The sequence below is a fragment of the Triplophysa rosa genome, linkage group LG22 (genome assembly GCF_024868665.1).
Source record: "Triplophysa rosa linkage group LG22, Trosa_1v2, whole genome shotgun sequence".
NCBI classification, from domain to species: domain Eukaryota; kingdom Metazoa; phylum Chordata; class Actinopteri; order Cypriniformes; family Nemacheilidae; genus Triplophysa; species Triplophysa rosa.
The window spans coordinates 8,856,108-8,875,222 of NC_079911.1; the positions used below are offsets into that span (position 1 = coordinate 8,856,108).

The following is a 19,115-nucleotide window of genomic DNA, read 5'->3' on the forward strand; positions in this document are numbered from 1 at the left end:
CAAAAATGCATTTTTCTCCATTGATACCTTTCGTAAGACGTTTTCTTTTATTCAGCGCAAATATTTCTATAGGCCTTCAGATATAGCTGTGCCACATTTCTTTTTAGTTTGGCTCATAAAAGGGCTCTAGAGACTTTGTGGGTTCTTGTGCATTTATCATCCAGTCAGTTTTGTCATTGGTTTTTAACATTCCAGTGTACTTCCTGTGCTAGCTGAGCAGCTGACTCTAAGATCAACGGAAATGATTTTCAGGTATTGTGGACATCCTTGGTTGAACGCGCAAACAAATAAGAGACCATTCCAAATTTTCAGATCAGCATTTCTAGATGTACAGTGTTGTGCACAGCAAAATCGCCAGTGTTAAAAAAGGTCAAATGAACTCTCACAGTCTATATATAATCCACACTTTGAGAGTGTTATATATACACTGTGAGTGTTAATTTGACCTTTTTTAACACTGGCGATTTTTCTGTGTGGCCATTCCAGTCCAGTGTCTGTTGAATTTCAACAAAATCAAACCTCAGGAGTGACATAAAGTCATCCAACAGCAATGCGAAAGACTGATAGCATGACAAGACACATGGAAACTGTGAATAAAACCAAAGTTATCACTTAAAAATATTTGTCTAACTTTTTTTTAATACATGTACAAATATTTGTATTGCTCAAAAGTGACTCTGAACTTGTTTTCTTTGCCGTATGTTTCTCCACTTTTCTGCAAATAAATGCAATCAGAAATTTGGTAAAAATATTGTTAGTTCACAGAATGAAACAAAAATGATCATTTTACCTAAACACATACCTATAAATAGTACATTTTAAAATCAGAGAAAATGTCTCAGAAATTGTCTCTTAAAGGAGTAGTTAACTTCAAAATTGGCCCCTATTGACTTTCCATAGTAGGAATAAAAATTACTATGGAAAGTCAATGGGGGGCAAATTTTGAAGGGAACTACTCCTTATTTTTTTCCGCGGCTGAATAAAATATACAGTTTATTCTAGATAAAGTATTATGAAAATAAAATTCTCTCACCATGTATTCATCCTCTTGTCATTTTAAACCTGCATGATTCTTTCCTCTGTGGAAAATAAAAACAGTTTTTAAAGAAATGGTTTTGTGTTCATACAATGTAAGTCAATAGTGGTTGTTCGGTTATCAACATTCTTCAAAATATCTTCTTTTGTGTTCTGCAGAAGAAAGAATGTCATAAAGATTTGGAATGACATGAGGGTGAGTAAATTACTAATTAAAACAATGTATTCATTTTTATATTTATATATCAGTGAGGTTACATGGACCTAACACAAATTGAATTCATATCAATAAACCCACAGAGCTTTTTTCAGTTTTGTGCAGATCGGATATCTATCTTCAGTTATTTTGCTGTATGCCAACATATATTGATTTTTAGTACATGTACAGTAACTGATGATGTATTAATGCAGACAGCGATTTATAAACGAATTACAGTAACACCTGTGAAATGTAAACTGACTAACTGCACTTAACACAAGACGTCTTGCGTTCAAATTAGTGGAGAACAAGGCTCTTGAGATGTGTTTCTTTTTCATAAACTACATTCGGCACATTCAAGAACGTGAAAACTGTGTTGTTGTTACCAGATATTCAACAGTAAATTCAGAAAAACTGAAAATTATTAATTGATTTAAGCAACAGCAATTCATTTTATCAAGTAGCTTGCAAGCTGTTCCGTAGATCGTGTATTTTAGGATTATTATGTGGTATTTTAAAATTAGTTTGACAATCCTTGTGGTGATCTGTTTGTCAATTCGTACATTTCACATTCATGTTTTTGCCGGACCTATTAGTTTTGAAAATGAATGATAATTAACAAAACTTCAGATGGCCATATGAGCCCCCTTTGATCCCAGGCAATGCAAATATATCAGAAGCAAGGACTAATGTACTTTTCCACCAAGCAGCATATACTCGAGCTTATACCACTTTGAAGTTTCATGCTCCTCTGCTTTGATCTCATTTCAATTAGTCTATTAGCTGGCTTCACTTGTGAGTGCATGTGTGCATGTAATTTTACTTTGAGTGTGACCCAACTCCCAGAAATCTGTCTGTTACTTATTCAGTGTTTTCAACAACAAAAAAGTAAAAACGCTTTCCAAAAGACGCCACTTGTGGGGTCGTTCTAAATGCAAATCACTTAACAAAGGGCCATTGAGAAACTATACATAATCCATATGCATAATCCATTTTGAAATCTGAGGTAACTTGGTTGCAATATTAGTCTTAGAGATGATTTGTTCCATATCACTTATACCGAAATTCTGTTCATGTTTCATAAATGAGCCCGACTGAGTATTGCATCACCAGGCAAATCTTGATGATGCCGCAAAACCCAAAAAGTAGGAAGCCTTTCACCTCTTCTGATAACTTCAGCTGGTGTTCGGGAGTATCTGAGTATTCACAGCTCGGAGGCGTGGAGCGAATGTGAACATATTCAGCGTGAAAGCTCGATAGCTCGGTTGATTCAAGCAGAAAGCCCCCCCGCAAATCTCGACTTCCTGCTGTTAGATTGAGGTTAAGCGAAGTTAGGGGTGTCTTCAGCGCCCAGGCGGGATAAAGCAGAAGGTAGAAGCTGTCACTTCGATGGAGCAGTGTTGTAGAATACAGACAGAAGAGCAGATGGCAAACCCTCAAGTGAGAAACTTGAATTCAAATGTCTAGTTTTGGAATGCAACGTTCTGACCGGCTGAAGTGGGCGCAGGGAGCCTTGAGCAGCACTCAAAAAAGTTACTTGATTATTTGGGACGCTGTTCTTTCCTTATTGCTAAGTGATGCGGCATTACACTCGTGTAAATGATATAGCGTCTTTGGTGTGTTTCTTTACATTTAAGCCAGTGACTTGAGTTTATGTGTTATTGAGATGCTTTTATTCAAAGCAACTATAGTGCATGCAATTTATCAGTATGTTCTGGAGATCGGACCTCTGACCTTGCCATCACTAGTTGGGTGGTGTAGCCGTTACGTCCACAGCTCCAGAGCTCCAGCTTGTTTTCACTGTATGTGGTTTATTTCACCGTTGGGAAAACTGTTTGGGTGCGTGCAGATGCACTTCTTAGTTTGTTTATCATCTAGCATGCATAAAATTTCCTAGAAATTGAAGAGTTTGGGCAATCTAGACATACTTAATTAGTGTGTGTTGATTGCCTTCATAATTATGCATGTTGTAATTATGCTGTGGTTTATATGGGTATAACGGGGCTAGTTGTCACAAAGGGAAGTTGGACTATCTCGGTAACAAGGTAGAACGAGTTGGTGAACGTTATCCTCCTAATCAAAATATTAAGCATTTAAGCTTGAGCTCTTGTTTAAAGAAGTGAACATAATACAACCACACTGCTGTTGACAATTTTGCATATGTATTAACATATTTTATATTTACATATTTTATGTAATTTCATGCAATGTATTAATCATAATCAGTGGTGTAAATGCCTGAAAATCAATGGCGGGACTCTATAGATAGAGACATATTTCTTATTTTTAGAGGGTTTGAGGCATTTTCATGGACAAAAATGAGAAATCGTACATTTTGAGGGGGGCCCATCACCCATCCCCTTTGAATTTTTCTCCCTGTACCCCACATTCCCAGATTTCCAGCCCTGATTTTAATTTATATTAACCAAAAGAATGATGTGATATTTTTGTATGTTATCATTACCAATACTCATGTTTAGTTTAATGATTTTGACAACATTTCCAACCTTTGTCTCCTGGTCAATAATGGTGGAACCATTACCATTACGTAACAATCCAACAATGACAAATTAAGTAAACATATGACGACAAGCTATGGTCTCCCCTATAATTTCTTTAATGCAGATTAAAGGGATAGTTCATCCAAAAATGAAAAATCTGTCATCATTTACTCACTCTCGGGTTGTTTCAAACTTATATACATTTCTTTGTTCCAATGAACACAGAGAAAGATATTTGGAAGAATGTTAGCAATTTTCAGTTCTGGGACATCATCCACCATAGTAGGAAAAAAATATTGTATTTTTTTGTTCTGTTGAACACATGATGAGATATTTTGAAGAATTTAGGAAAGCAAAGAGTTCTCGGGCACCTTTGACTACCATTTAATTCTTCCTACAATGGCAGTCAATGATGTCCCGGAACTGAAAATGACTAACATTCTTCCAAATATCTTTCTCTGTGTTCAACGGAACAAAGTAATTCATACAGGTATGAAATTACATAAGGGTGAGTAAATTATGACAGAATATGAAGAACTATCCCTTTAAAAAAAACATCTTTTTACATTTTGAAATATTTTATTTATGGGTCAGGTTCTTCCTACAATCTTAGTCTATAAGATTTTTCTGCCCATTTCATTGCTAGTCTGTTAGAAAAGTTGGCTGGTCAGCTGGTTTAAGATGGACCTCCCAGCATGGCCAAGCTGGGGTTTTAACTGGTGAGTCAACTGGTCTTCCAGGCTAACCAGTTAAGTCCAGCCTAACCAGCAACAAAGTTTGTCAAAACCAGTTAAACCAGCCAGCTAAAAACCAGCCAGCATGCTCAGGCATGTTTTAGCTTTCTTTAACACATTTCAGAAATAATGACGTAAAATGGTTGTCAAGATGTAAAATCCAAGCAGTTGTCGTGAGAAACTTCACGAGAGAAACAGATGAGTTTTAAACATGAGGAAAACAACATCTCACAGGAAGTCGCTTTGCATGTAAAATGCATCTGAGTGTTAATTAAAAGCACACGCTCTGATTAATCATCATGTTAAATCAATCTATTTATCTTCCGTTTCCGTCATTTCCACCTGAAAGACCCAGATCAGTCTAAATAAGCTGACTTCACCGATAAGGTGAAGTAAACATATTTGTGCTAATAATATTCAAGACTTTCACCAAATGGTAAACAAGTGCAGCAAACACATGGGCTTTTAATAGTATGTAAATGAAACACATATACAATATTCATGAGGGTAATATTTATTAAGAAAACATTGGTATTGATACGTTTAGGCATGTACACCAGAACTCATATTAACATTTTCCAAAACTAACACGGAGTGAACAGCATGGAGAATATTAATACAAGCTCTCCGTGTTCGCATGATGAGGGCCAATGTGTTGCCAATGAGTTTTAATTCATGAGCTGATATTTTTTCAGTATTTAGCACATGGAATCACAATATCACACAACTGCTGTACAGTCTATAAAGTTTTCTTTTTTCGTTTCACATTATTTAGATTACTCAAAACACACTTAAACACAGACAACAGACAATAAAGGTTGTTTTACACCGCATGCATAGTCAGCGCGTAGCTCTGTAGCCTTTACAAAATAAAAGCGCACGTTTGTGTGTCACTTATACACTCTCTCTACACACTAAGTACAGATTTTTACTACACTGAGCGTTTTCTTGGATAGCGGCCATTAATTATGTAACAGGTATCGGGAATAAACTCTTGAGAGGAGTTGCTAACCCGATCGTCACGAAATCTATTTACATGAGTATGTGTGTCACATTCACATTTAAGTAAAGCAAAACCTCAAAGTGTAACCGATTAACCCGCATAAATGATCTAGTGCTGTCTGTGTGCCATCACTGTGTGTCAAACAGGCATCAAACGGTGTTTTCAGTCAGCAGGATATTAGTATGTTGCTTCATTAAAGCGTATATTGCAAATAATTGTGTTGATAAATTGTTTTAATGTGTTTTCGGCTGATCTTAGCACTCTATTCACATATGCATCTTCTACGCCACTTATGCACATCATTTGAATGCTGTAACCTGCTTATATTTACTCATTTTACTTCGGCATGACATTTTGTAATAAATGAATAAAGCAATATACTTTCATGCTAATGCGCTGAGTAAACACTGAAACGTAATCCACTGGCAAAACAGAGTGTTATGTTTCAATGTAGCAATCACTGAAAACACAAGTAAACATCAGCAATACTACTCAGTCATCTTGTTTTTCGTCTATTTGTTTGTTCAGGGTATTTTGTTTGAATTCGTGACCGATGTATTCTTTGAGTAACAAACCGAATGGCTAATGAAAGGCCATTACCTTGTGTTACTTATCAAAGAAATAAAGCCATTGTCATCTTATGTACAATTGATTTCAATTGCCGCGCCAAGCGAACGTTACGCACGGCTTTGACCTCGACACGAAAAGCCTTGCAGAAAGCATCACAGAAGGCCATTTTTATAAGGTTGCTAGGTAGCAAGATAATGGGAAGTGTGCACAGTAAATGTGAAAACGTACATTACAACAAGTCTTGAAATACAGAAATGAGAACTTGTCTCACAAAGTTTCACAGACTTTACAATATTGGAATGCATTTGAATTGAAGGACTGCCATACTATGGCAACAAAACAATTTTGGACCTTTTCTTTTCAACAAAAAGCTCACCGACCTAACAATGGTAACATTTTACACAACATGTACAATTACTTTTAGCATGCGATATTTCTACACAGACCCCTGTGTATACTTCATTGCGTGAAAACGCTATTAGCAGTGTTTTCTCCATCATGGATTTTCTGAAAAGGTCACGACTATATTGGCCACACGTCTTCAAGTGATACAAATTCGCAGGTTAGAGTTCACCAAACTTGAATTTAGGTACACTGAAATTTTGCCCGAGCTTGCATTTCTCACTTGCTGCATTTACATGAATGGAATGAAACGTCTAGAATGACCACTTTATGCATCTAATTCACACTGCCTTAACAAACAACTCAACATGACACCAAATTGGTTATTGGATTTTACGGAATAGGCGTTTTGCAGAGTTAAGGATAGCAATGAGTTACAAACATCATGCAAACTGTCCAGGAATCATTATCGGTGCATCAAATGGTTTGTTTCGACATTTCAAGAATCATGATTTCCACACTTGATCACTATGTAATGCGGCACCTCTGGAAACATCGCATCTGACGTTTTGCTTCATTCAGTTAGATGTAATGAACACCGGCATGAGCCATGAGAAAGGGCCTTTATGGATAAGACCCCAAGTGTTGTTGCTTTATGTACAGTGTGCCTGTGAGCCTTTTAGAGTTTGAGAGCCTCATGCACTCCCATAGCCGAGAGTCGACGGTTGATGTTCCGATAACGGCAGCGAAGCAGGTCTTTATAAGTTGAACGCAGGTCTCGGTTGAAGAAGGCGTAGATGAAAGGGTTCATGAGCGAGTTGGTGTAGCCCAACCACAGCAGTACCCGCTCCAGCCAAATGGGGGCGCAGTTGCAGAGCAGCCCACAGATAAACGGTCGTGCTGTTGTGAAGAGGAAAAACGGCAACCAGCAGAACGAAAAGACACCCATGATCACCCCAAGCGTGGTGGCCGCTTTTTGTTCGCGTCTGAAAATGGAGGCGCTCCGGCGTTCGCGATTCAGCAGGCAGGACAGGGTGGAGAACTCCTCGGTTGCTGAGGCGTTCTTCAGTCCTTGCATGCAGAGTCCCTCGACAGTGTTTAACGTGGGCTCGGGACATGGCAGCTGGGTTGGGGAAAGGGCGGTGAAGTGGTGTTTGGCCCCGCTTTTGCGGGCAGCTTTGAAAATCTTGTAATACATGAAAAGCATGACCACCATTGGGATGTAGAAGGCCACAGCGGTGGAATAGAGGGTGTAGCCCACGTCCTGACTGATCAGACAAACTCCCGCCGTGTTGATGTTCTGAGCCCAGCCACAGAACGGGGGTAGAGTGATGGATGCAGACATTAACCAGACGCCCACTATCATCTTGGCCATCAGCTGTCCGTTCTGTCTTGCGGGGTAAGTCAAGGGTCGAGTGATTCCAAGGTATCTACAGAAACAGAGGATAGACGAGGTACGCGGTTAATAAGATAACTTCACATGACATGTTTGACGATTCAGCTAAGAACAGCATTCCTCAAAGCAACTGAACTGAACCCAAAGATCTGCCCATAATATGCCAGACAGGACTCAACATATCTCAAAAGCATCAGACCCAAGAAATTCCTACTGACCTGAAGTTCATCAGCAACCAGAGTGGAAAGGATTTTGCGTGTACAGATGATTCTCTGACATGACAACCAGACATGTTTGCAAGAGGTGCAAGTCTTTCAAGGCTTTCAGAATGAATGTTTTTGTTATTTTAAAGCTGTTTGAACAAAATTGTGAAATTATTATTAGCATTTCCTCCAACTGAAAAGGTCACATCGTTGCGTATCGATGTTCTATTGGTCACACATTGTCATGTGATACGAATTCACAGGTCGAGTCCGAGTTCTCTAAACTTGACCTTTGGACGTAGCGAAATGCAACATTTTTTCGCACAACCTTGCGTTTCTGGTCTAACACATTCGCATGCGTATGAATGGAAGTCAATGGAACGTGAAGTCTAGTGTGACAGCGGCATAAATCTAAGCTAAGTCTCAATCGGTCAGGAGTCCAAATGTTTGTTTTTTACTCAGTTTTGGGGTGGTTAGTTACAAAAACCCTGTCAAACCCAATTAATAAGTTTTATAAACATCCTGTCTCTCACTAGTTCACTCATTCACTATTCCCTATAGCCTATAGCGAATGCTAAATAGTCCACTATATAAGGAAGAAGTGAATGAAAATGAGTGAAAGATTTCGGACACTGACATAATATTATGTAATATCCCTTACGAAAATTAACCATGTTTTTTTTGTGGTACAAGTGTAGTAACCATGGTTTTTTGGTGCATTGATTACTTAGGGCAAAACCATACATTAACCATCGTTTACATCGTTTTTCAAAACCATGGTTATTTTGTGATAACCAATGTTTTACTACAGTAACCATGTTTTTTTGGTTTTAACTGTAGTAAAACCATGGTAAATTTTCCTAAGGGATCTAATATGTACTCTGACAGTACTGTCGTGGACATTCATCATAACGCTTATATTACACCTGTGTGGCTTTATGGGTTTTGCAAAATGGTAAAGTTCATTTTCACCTTATTTGTCACGTTTATTGTATTAGTTTATATTAAAGAGAACAAAACAACTGTTTGTCACGTTTAATTATTATTATTATTTTTTATTTATTACGTTTGATAAAATTATTGAACATATTTCAAATAAAACACTACTGTCCAAAACATTCATTTAATCTGTTTATTCTCAAAAAGTCAACGAGAACAAATACAAGTGTATAAATTTACATTCGTGGCATTAACTGTCACTGTCCTCCAGCTGTTTCTAATCAGGCTGTTGTTTAGCGTTGTATCAAAATAGAGTGAGTGAATGATACATGATGTACACTCAAAATAAGAGTGCATTTTGGGTAAAAAGTAGTGAACAAATGTAGGGAATGAGTTGTTCACTCAAAATTCGGACAACACTACAAAATGGCAGACACCCGAGTGCACTATATAGGAGATAGGGGGCGAATTTACACATAGCTAGGTTAGTTTAACATTATTGCTTATCCTGGGACAACATTTCAATCAACCAGATTTCAGGGATAAGTTTACAGTTCATGTGAAGTTTAAGCTTACAACCAGGTTTAGGTCCATACACCATTGTTATTCAACTATAATTTACCTCAGATTTTAGGGATAAATTATGGTTTGGGGTTGCTTATAGCTTCTCTGCAAAAGTCTCAACACGGGTCATTTGTTTTGTGCTGCTCGGGTGCGAGTCTCAGATAAGTGAACTCGCAAAGCTAAGAGCAGATATTTTTCACCTGAAAGTGTTAATCCATAATTCATATAGATGCATGTACATAAAAGGTTTAGTTTCTCTGTACATGTTAAATGTTTATTCATACGTTCGGTGTGATGGCTTTGTCAGAAAGTATCAGTGTTCACTTTGGCTTTCTGATGCTTTCAAAAGCTTTTAAAATAACACCTACTTTATAGGGAACATGCAATGCATTAGAATTCTTTCTTCCTGAGGCTCTCTCTCTGTAGTGATATATTAACCTTGAGCACAAAAGACACGGAATGAATGCATTGAAAGTGTTAACATTCAAATGCACCGTGGTTCGTTCACATCCTCCAACTCATTGAGTGAGTCTTGGTGCTCAGATGAATCATATGAGTTCAAACCTGACATCTCCCGACTGTGCCCCGATCTCTCCAATCATTTCTTCTTAATCCATATACTTCTACAGATTTGTTTTAATTTTCGTCGAAATCTTTTTCATTTCAATGGATCTTTCTGCAAGCCTGAATCTGTTATGGATCCATATTTTGAAGGTAGCAAAAAAGTTTTTTAAAAAGTGTGTATTCCCCCGCCTGGCTTTTAAACTAATTTCACGCATGAGATTCCTCGTGATCAAGAACAGCTTAGAGACACTCTTATTGGACTGGTCATTTAAGTTATTTAAAACCTTTCGTTCACAGACACAGAAACTCCAAATAAATCGGCCGACCATGAAACCATTTCATATTAGTCCATAAAGTGCTTTCTAACCTAATTACTTTTTTCTGCTGGAAATTAAACAGTGGCATTTTACATTATATTTACTTGTAATATTCATTTTAAGGTTACAAAGCAAATTTGCCAAGTTTGAAAGCAAAATAATCAGCAGTGTGGGCATCTTTTGATGTTGAGTACGTTCTAAACTCCACTTTGCTCTGTGCGCCCCCAATCCAAATGGACGAAATACAAATACAAGAAGCCACTCAAAGACTGCAAATAATAACTGAATTGGAAACAGTGCGCAGCTCATAAGTGGGATGAAAAGAGAATATGGTAGATTGTAATGCACTTCTCAAGATTGAACAGCTGCTGACATTGGCAGTTCAATCAAATGCATCTTAGACAAACCTGTTACTGTGACTTTCAATGAGTCGGAAATTAATCGGGGACCATATACTGCAAAAGAAATATCAAGTTATATTTCACATCTGAGAACTTTAAAGAACTTGCATCTACTCCTATAGAGACAGACAGTAACACGGTACACAAGCTAACATCAATATTATTTTAGTTGCTGTAGGCTACACATTTCAGTCCGAGCAGCACAATATTTTGATCTTGAAGTACAGTCGAGGGAACAAAATGTAATTGTAATTGTGTTATATCAATGTTCCGAGCACCAACAGCTACATTATGTGTTCGACTATGATTCGACTGAAGCTGGCACAGGCAGATGGTTTCAGCGGAGCGGCGGTCAGACGAAAGGGAAAATGTGGATCAAAGTGAAGTTGAAGGTCTGAATATAACAGGATCATTATGTGGCTGTAATTTGTCAATTATATGCATCTTAGTCAATTTGCACCTCAGTGTTCAATGATGTGTAATGAAAGCCTCTTGAACTGATGGATAATATCAAGACTTATTCACTTGAAATAGATACACAAAAAGATAAAACAAATGATCTGCAGAGGTCTGATTAGAGAATTGTGTCTTTCAATTCAACATCATCTGGATTTCAAGCCCCTTTTGTGAAATCCAAATGATTTCATCAAGAGGTTTTTCAGTTTGAAATGATGAATTAGTATTCTCAAGTATCTTATTTGTCCCTGTTTTATACACGAACAGTATGTCTAGTAAAACATATTACAGAGGACATTATATAATTTCATTATTATGGATCACACTACATGTACATGTCCCATAACATTATATCAAGAAAGAATTTGAAATATTGAAATATTTGATTAATGTTTTAAACAAACATTTTATTTTTTTCTAGGCAATTATACCATTTTTGTATTGAAAGAAATGTATTTGGGATAAATGGCACCCAAACACACGGTTTTCTTGGCAGACAGGGAAAGTGCAGAATGCCTGTATTGTATGAATTGTTCTCTATGGGGGAATGAATTCGTTGTTATGGATGTGTAAAGGGGCCCACATTGCCTGTTCCAATCACAATGGAGATGCATTTGTGGATTCAACAATGCCATGCCTAAACATAGCTCCATGATGTACACCGTGTTCACTGGAGCAGAACAATACAGAAGTTGTAATGAAATTATTCAGATACTACGCTGAAAGTACTTGAAATGCAAAAATTTTTACATGTTTCTCCGAAATAAGTATGTGACTGTCAATGATATTTGTGTAGGCTAAATGTTAAAAATTCTCCTACTCTTGTCCCATCTTGCCGCTAATGGGGCTTTATGTTTATATTCAGAAAATAAATGAATGAAAGCTACATCTTTTATCATTTATTTTCAATAAAAATGTTTTTAGTCCATTTTTTTGTCATGCTTATTGACTGAAATCAACAGATCTCCAACAAGTGCATGGGGTGCTTTGGGTGTATTTGGGTACGTGGAGATTGTCATGGCTCTGCTTCCTTAGTCATGTTTTTCTTGGTCCTGTAGCAGAGCCATGACAAAGTCTTTGGTTATTTGTGGAGAGAAACATAGTATTGTCCGTTTGACAGTAATATACGTTCTCTCCAGTGTCTTGTCATTGGCCCCATTCCTCTCGTTTCCTCGTTATCTTTCCCTGAGTGTTTAATGTCCCACACCTGCCCCATGTCGTTATCCCTCGTTTGTCTTCCCTATATATACCCTCTTGTTTCTTTGTCCTGTGCTCTTGTATTATGTATGTGCGTTGTTCTGTGTTGTTCTGTGTTGTTCTGTTCTGTTCTGTTCTGTTCTGTTCTGTTCTGTTCTGTTCTGTTCTGTTCGGTTTTGTGTTGTGTTGTGTTGTGTTGTGTTGTGTTGTGTTGTGTTGTGTTGTGTTGTGTTGTGTTGTGTTGTGTTGTGTTGTGTTGTGTTGTGTTGTGTGTTTCCTGTTCCTTGCCTGTTCGTGTGCTTACCCGTGTTCCTGTTCCTTGCCTGTTCGTGTTTTGTGAGTTTTGTGCCTTGTATTATTTTAAGACGTTTGGTCGTGTCCTTGAGTTCAGTTTATTTGTCTTGTTTTCATTTTTGCCCCCTCGTGGGAAGTCTTTTTGTTTGATATTTATTTCTTAGTTCGGTTTTTCCCCATTGTGGGTGTTTTTGTTCTGTTTGTGTTTAAATAAATATATTTGTTAACCCCTTCATCGCCGCTGCCTGCGCTTGGGTTCTTCCAGCCGGTCACCGTGACAGAATATACGAGCCACACCGAACCCAGCAGGCATGGAGTCGGACGAGGCGTACAGGAGCCGCCAGGCTCACGTCCTGTTCGGCTTCCGCCAGAGGGGGACCCCTGTGAAGGACTTCGCCATGGACTTCCTGTCCACCGCGCGCTACTCGGGGTTCACCGAGGCAGAGTTGAAGGTAATCTTCAACAGCTGCCTCGATGAACCCTTCGAGCCAGCTGAGATGCGCCGGTTGAGACACCTGGGCTTCGCGGACCAGGTCGAACTCGCGATGAATCGTGAGGAGCCCAGGGGAATGTCCATGGCGGAGCCTCTCACGGGACTGGCGGCTATCCCCGAGGACGGTCCCTTGCAGATCGGGGTTGTGGGATCACCACGCCATCCCCTCATCTCTCGGCAGCCTCTCCACCGTCCACCAGCCTCGTGGGCAAGCGGGGGAGGCGAGCGTCCTGGGGACCACCTCCGAGGAGTCCCAGCCGGAGCCAGCCGTCCTGTATACCTCCTTCCATCACCCGACCACCAGCCGGGTGGCTGGCGGAAGAAGAAGAGGCAAGGCAGACAGTGGACTCCAGACACCGAGCCGGTGCACGTCAGTGGGTCACCGTGTCGTCCGGTCAGCCGGCGTCAGCCGGTCACCGTCCAGTCCGGTGTCAGCCGGCGTCAGCCGTCCAGTCCGGTGTCAGTCCGCGCAGGTCCAGTCCGGGTAGTCCAGCCGGCGTCCACGTCAGCCGCGTGCTGTCAGCGGTCCAGCCGCGTGCTGTCCAGCCGGCCTTCCAGCCGGCGTCAAGCCATGTCCAGCCGGCCTTCCAGCCGGCGTCAAGCCTGTCCAGCCGGCCTTCCAGCCGGCGTCAAGCCGCCTTCCAGCCGGCGTCAAGCCCTGTCCAGCCGGTCCCTGGGAGACTCCCAGGGCCAAAGACTGTTCCCCCGGGACTCCTCCTAAGTCCCCCAGGACTCAGCGCCCTCGAGCGCAGCCGGGGACTGGGACTGTTTCCCCCAACCCTTTTGGTTTTCCCCCCGTGAACTCTTGTTTTGCCCACCCCCCCTCCCATGTTTGTTGTTCTTGTTATCCCACCCCAATCCTGTAGTCTTGTTGTCCTGTCTACCCCTTGTCATGTTCACCATGTTTGTCTGGTTTTTGTCTTTGTCTCGGGCTGCCTTGTCTTGTCCGTCTACCCCTTGGTGAGCACCTGGAGGTGCTCATTAAAGGGGGGCTTCTGTCATGGCTCTGCCTCCTTAGTCATGTTTTTCTTGGTCCTGTAGCAGAGCCATGGCAAAGTCTTTGGTTATGTGTGGAGAGAAACATATTATTGTCCGTTTGACAATAATATACGTTCTCTCCAGTGTCTTGTCATTGGCCCCATTCCTCTCGTTTCCTCGTTATCTTTCCCTGAGTGTTTAATGTCCCCACCTGCCCCATGTCGTTATCCCTCGTTTGTCTTCCCTATATATACCCTCCTGTTTCTTTGTCCTGTGCTCTTGTATTATGTATGTGCGTTGTCTGGATTGTGTTGTGGTCCTGTTCCTTGCCTGTTCGTGTGCTTACCCGTGTTCCTGTTCCTTGCCTGTTCGTGTGCTTACCCGTGTTCCTGTTCCTTGCCTGTTCGTGTTTTGTGAGTTTTGTGCCTTGTATTATTTTAAGACGTTTGGTCGTGTCCTTGAGTTCAGTTTATTTGTCTTGTTTTCATTTTTGCCCCCTCGTGGGAAGTCTTTTTGTTTGATATTTATTTCTTAGTTCGGTTTTTCCCCATTGTGGGTGTTTTTGTTCTGTTTGTGTTTAAATAAATATATTTGTTAACCCCTTCATCGCCGCTGCCTGCGCTTGGGTTCTTCCAGCCGGTCACCGTGACAGAGATTTACCGTCTGTGATGAAGACCTTAAGCTTGAGAGGAAACTTTGCACAAAGCTGAAAATCTCTTCAAAAGAGAATATTTCTACAGCCATCTATGATCCTTGAATTATTTAGCTCCAGTACTTGCAAAATTCACTGTAACTGTGAAGGTTGGTGAAGCAGTTGAATACTTATGGCTGCGAATTGAAGTCTGGGCCTGTTTAGCATGCAGCATTAAAATCTTACTCAACAAAAAAACACTGTACAGACGGATTACTCTAAGAATTTAAAATTCTCAGCTCACCATCACCAACCCATGAAAACTTAAACATTATGCTGAGAAAGTACAACATATTACTTTTCTTTAGTAATTAAACACAGATTTATTGTACTTTAAAATTGAAATGTGGTACTGAATGTACTTATACAATACACCACCTTGTACAGCAATACTGGAACCTATTTCTGACTTTTTTACAATCGCTTTCTGTTACTTTACAATAAACAATACTGTCATGTAGTAGCCTACAGTAGTTTCTTATAACACATTTGTTATAAATACACTTATTTATTTATTTGAAAACTATAATATAATTAAACTGAATGAAGATAACTAAAACTGCACTCATTATTTACCAGTTTTTCATGGTTAATTCCAATATATCTTAATGGCTAAATCCAATATAGTTTACAAAAAGATAATGCAATAGCTCTCATTTCATGAGATTAATATTCATTGTGTAATAATAAAGATATTCAATATTCCCTATTAAGTAAATGCACCATTAATTATGCAGGACACACCACCATACTGATGTCATTTCACAGCCGTGCATTTGAATTGACATTATGCATAATGTGTCTTTGTTTTAAATTAAATGCTTACACATTTTGATCAGACCATTGTTCATCACTGTTATTCTAGAAAGGGACTGACTATTTAATTGAATTATTACAGCTAAGCAGGCTAATGCAGTATGCAAAACTCACCTCCTGCATTGGGGTTCCAGCTATCAAAAGAGAGCTATCAAATTGCACACACACCAGGACACAGCTTCAAAGTCTAGGCGGGGTTTCAAATGATATTTAAATCTCTGTTAGCCTATTTGATTTAGAGTAATGCATGTGTTTAAGATTTTTTTTCATTTTATGAAAACAAATGAATGGTGTTGTCAGCTCAGTTTTGAATAGAGGGGGGGGGGGCTAGTTGTCACATATGACTTTGAGTCAGAAGAACAATTTCAAACAATTTGGATTTGTGTACTGTTATAAAGACGACTTCTGCTCCAAATAAAAATAAAATGCAATCATATTTTATAATAAATGTTGGTATTACATTATTAGATTAAGCAGGTTTAACTATGATATAGGCTACATCCTAACTATTACTCCAAAAGCTTGGATAAGATTTTCACTTTTCACAAGTTTTCAGTAACACTTTACGATAAGTTAATAGTTAATGCATTAGCTAACATGATAATAATTTTATTTATTATTCTCAGTTATGTCAATTTTAGCATTTTTAATACATTTTTTAAAATCAAACATGGTAAATGTTAACATTAGTTAATGCACCATAAACTAAAATTAGTAATTGTATTGATCTTAACTAAATTTAACAGGGATTAATAAAAGCTGACAAACTCTGTTGTTCATTGTAAGTTCGTGATAGTTAATGCATGTTAACGAATACAATCTTATTGTAAAGTGTTACCAAGTTTTCGCTATAAAATGCTGTTAAACATTGTCGTTTATTGCTCTGATATTGCTCGACTATTCAAGCGCACTTTAAAATGATCTATTAAGCCTCTAAAAACGTCATTATGTTTGCTAACGTCATTAAAAAAGTTGTTTTAAAGTGTCACCGATATGTTGGTTGGTGGAGAAGAAAATCTTTACACAATTGATTAACTTACCTATCCACACTGATCACGCACAATGTCATTATTGAAGCCGTACAGCACATGACATCCATCCCAATAAAGATGTTGCAGAAAACCTCCCCAAACAACCAGACGCCTCCTGTCAAATCAGTCACTATAACAAAAGGCATCACTGCCACCGCCACGGACAGGTCCGCTATGGCAAGAGACACTAGTAAATAGTTTGACGGCTGTCTTAGTTTTTTCACAACACAAACCGCGATGACAACCAGAGTGTTACCCATCACCGTGATCGCGGTTATGGTGCTAAGCATTATCCCAATGATGATGGTCTTAGTCAAGTCCAGGTTCTGCTGCTCTCCACAGGACTCGTTACTTTTGGACACCGCTGTGGTTATCACAGTTGGTAAAAACTCAGTTGTTCCGTTGAGAAATGCGATGTCGGTGTGTCTGGATCCCACAACCAGTTCGGCTCCAAGTGTCGTGAACATCACGGTATCGATATTTTGAGAGTGAATAAAGCATCCGCGCGCATGAAATGACCATTGAACGTCATTATGCCTACGACCTTTCAGAGTCTGGCTTCACTGTTCCACTGTAACCAAATAAACGAAAGCATATATGCATGTCCACACTGGACTGGACTGGTGTGTCGAGTGGGAAAAACCAAACACAGAGTGTGTGTAGCCTAGTTTTCAGAACATTCTCCGCGACATTGAGAAATTACCCTGCATTATATGCAACAGCCATCCATCCTCTTATTTCTCTTTAAAGTAGGCCTAATGTATATTATATTTTTCTTGGAACAATAATATTTTTTGCTAATTTTGGTAAAAACATTATTGCTATTGAATTATCTTATAATTGAATGTGCAATAATGTTGTTTGTTAATATTATTAATACGTGTAATTAAATGTAGCCTAATCAATAATGCAATTCTCTCCGTTTTTACAGAATAATGCAACTTTAATAACATTAAAAATGCAGCCTACTATTTTGGTACACTTTCTACGTGAACTATAGTGTCTGCAGAACACTTCATATAAAAACAACAGTGAATCTTTGACTTAATTTCTGAAATGCATAGATGCTCACTTTATGTGCAGTAAAGGTCGCCCTCTGGCGATGAATCTTTGTCTTTAAGAAAGTTTCAATTTGACCAAGGAGGTCAATGAGCAGGACGGATATTTAGTCATGTCGTACATTGATTGAATTATATAGAATGTGAGAGTTGGGATGATTTTTAACAGTTAACACTGTCACGCACTACCATCTTTTTAGACTAGCCCTAGCCTATTCATTAAAGTTCTTTAAATTTGTCATTTAGCTTGCATGCACTGTTCTAGTATTGCTGTACTTTGCATAGTGACAATAATGGTTCTTGAATCGTGTCATTTTATTTTATTAAGTACATTTGAAATAATGTTTTTAAATGTACCTACTTTGTGAAATAGTAGTACTAACCTGTTTATTTATAATGACAAAGTCATCCAATGCATGATTTTCCAATTTCATTGTGTACCTTCTCATACCACAATCACCGAAAATCACCTTTAAAACTTGTATATAAATGTATATATATGATCATTTTCTAACTTTGTTTTTTAACCATTAACATTTTACTGTATGTATTTGACCACTGGGTGACAATACTCGATTAGTATATGAATTGTCTCACCTATAGTTTTAATCTTCTGCACTGCGTGTATTTGCATGAATAAACTGGTTGGGGTATCTAATAAAATCAAATATCAAGATAATCGAATAATCCAAGGGGGTTGTTCCATAGCGATAGGTTATGTTTTAATACGTTTGAAAAACCTGTAACTACAGTACCCAAAATTCTGTGCGCGAAACATATGCCGCCATGTTATAGGAAATGCGTTTGCGTGTACTGTGGTCGATTGGAGTTTAGTTTAATCCGCGAGTAAGGAGTAAAGATGCTCCACACGATCAGGAAATAAAAGGGCAAAAACAAAACGGCGCATAACAGAATCTGACCGTGAACATAAAACAAACCAGGGTAAATGTTTAATAACAACAGGACAGTAGTCGTTTGGCAAAACTTTCAACAGCACTTTCAACAGCAGGATGCAGTTTCTCTCAGAGGGCTGTTTCGCTCGCGCGCCGCTATGCTTCCAGCCTGGGGGATCGATTCTGATTCCGAATCCAGCCGTAGGAGTCGATAGAATCGATTCCATTATATTTAATTATGAAAAGATCATGGTTCAAGATTGCAATCATCGCGTAATGTTTTTTTTGTTGTTGCAGTTATGGGTTTATAGCCTACCAAACCAGGACATACAGGTGCTGCATATAATTAGAATATCATCAAAAAGTTGATTTATTTCACTAATTCCCTTCAAAAAGTGAAACTTGTATATTATATTCATTCATTACACACAGACTGATAT

The 19,115-nt window shown here is 38.8% G+C and overlaps 1 protein-coding gene across 1 annotated transcript; it reads right to left on the bottom strand.

Moving 5' to 3' along the window:
- Positions 1–4,980: 4,980 nt before the first annotated feature.
- On the bottom strand, positions 4,981–17,275 carry LOC130546123 (5-hydroxytryptamine receptor 7). The gene is made up of 2 exons (XM_057321227.1): positions 16,734–17,275; positions 4,981–7,814 (listed from the first exon to the last, which is right to left on the bottom strand). Exons 1-2 carry the CDS (start codon positions 17,189–17,191, stop codon positions 7,064–7,066), a joined length of 1,209 nt encoding a protein of 402 aa, XP_057177210.1. The 5' UTR covers positions 17,192–17,275; the 3' UTR covers positions 4,981–7,063.
- Between the last annotated feature and the right edge of the window lie 1,840 nt (positions 17,276–19,115).

Coding starts and splice junctions, on each gene's coding strand:
- LOC130546123 (XM_057321227.1), bottom strand. CDS start 17,191: ATGTTCACGACACTTGGAGCCGAACTGGTTGTGGGATCCAGACACACC. Junction 7,815..16,733: donor TGCGTGATCAGTGTGGATAG/GTAAGTTAATCA, acceptor CTGTTTCTGTAG/ATACCTTGGAATCACTCGAC.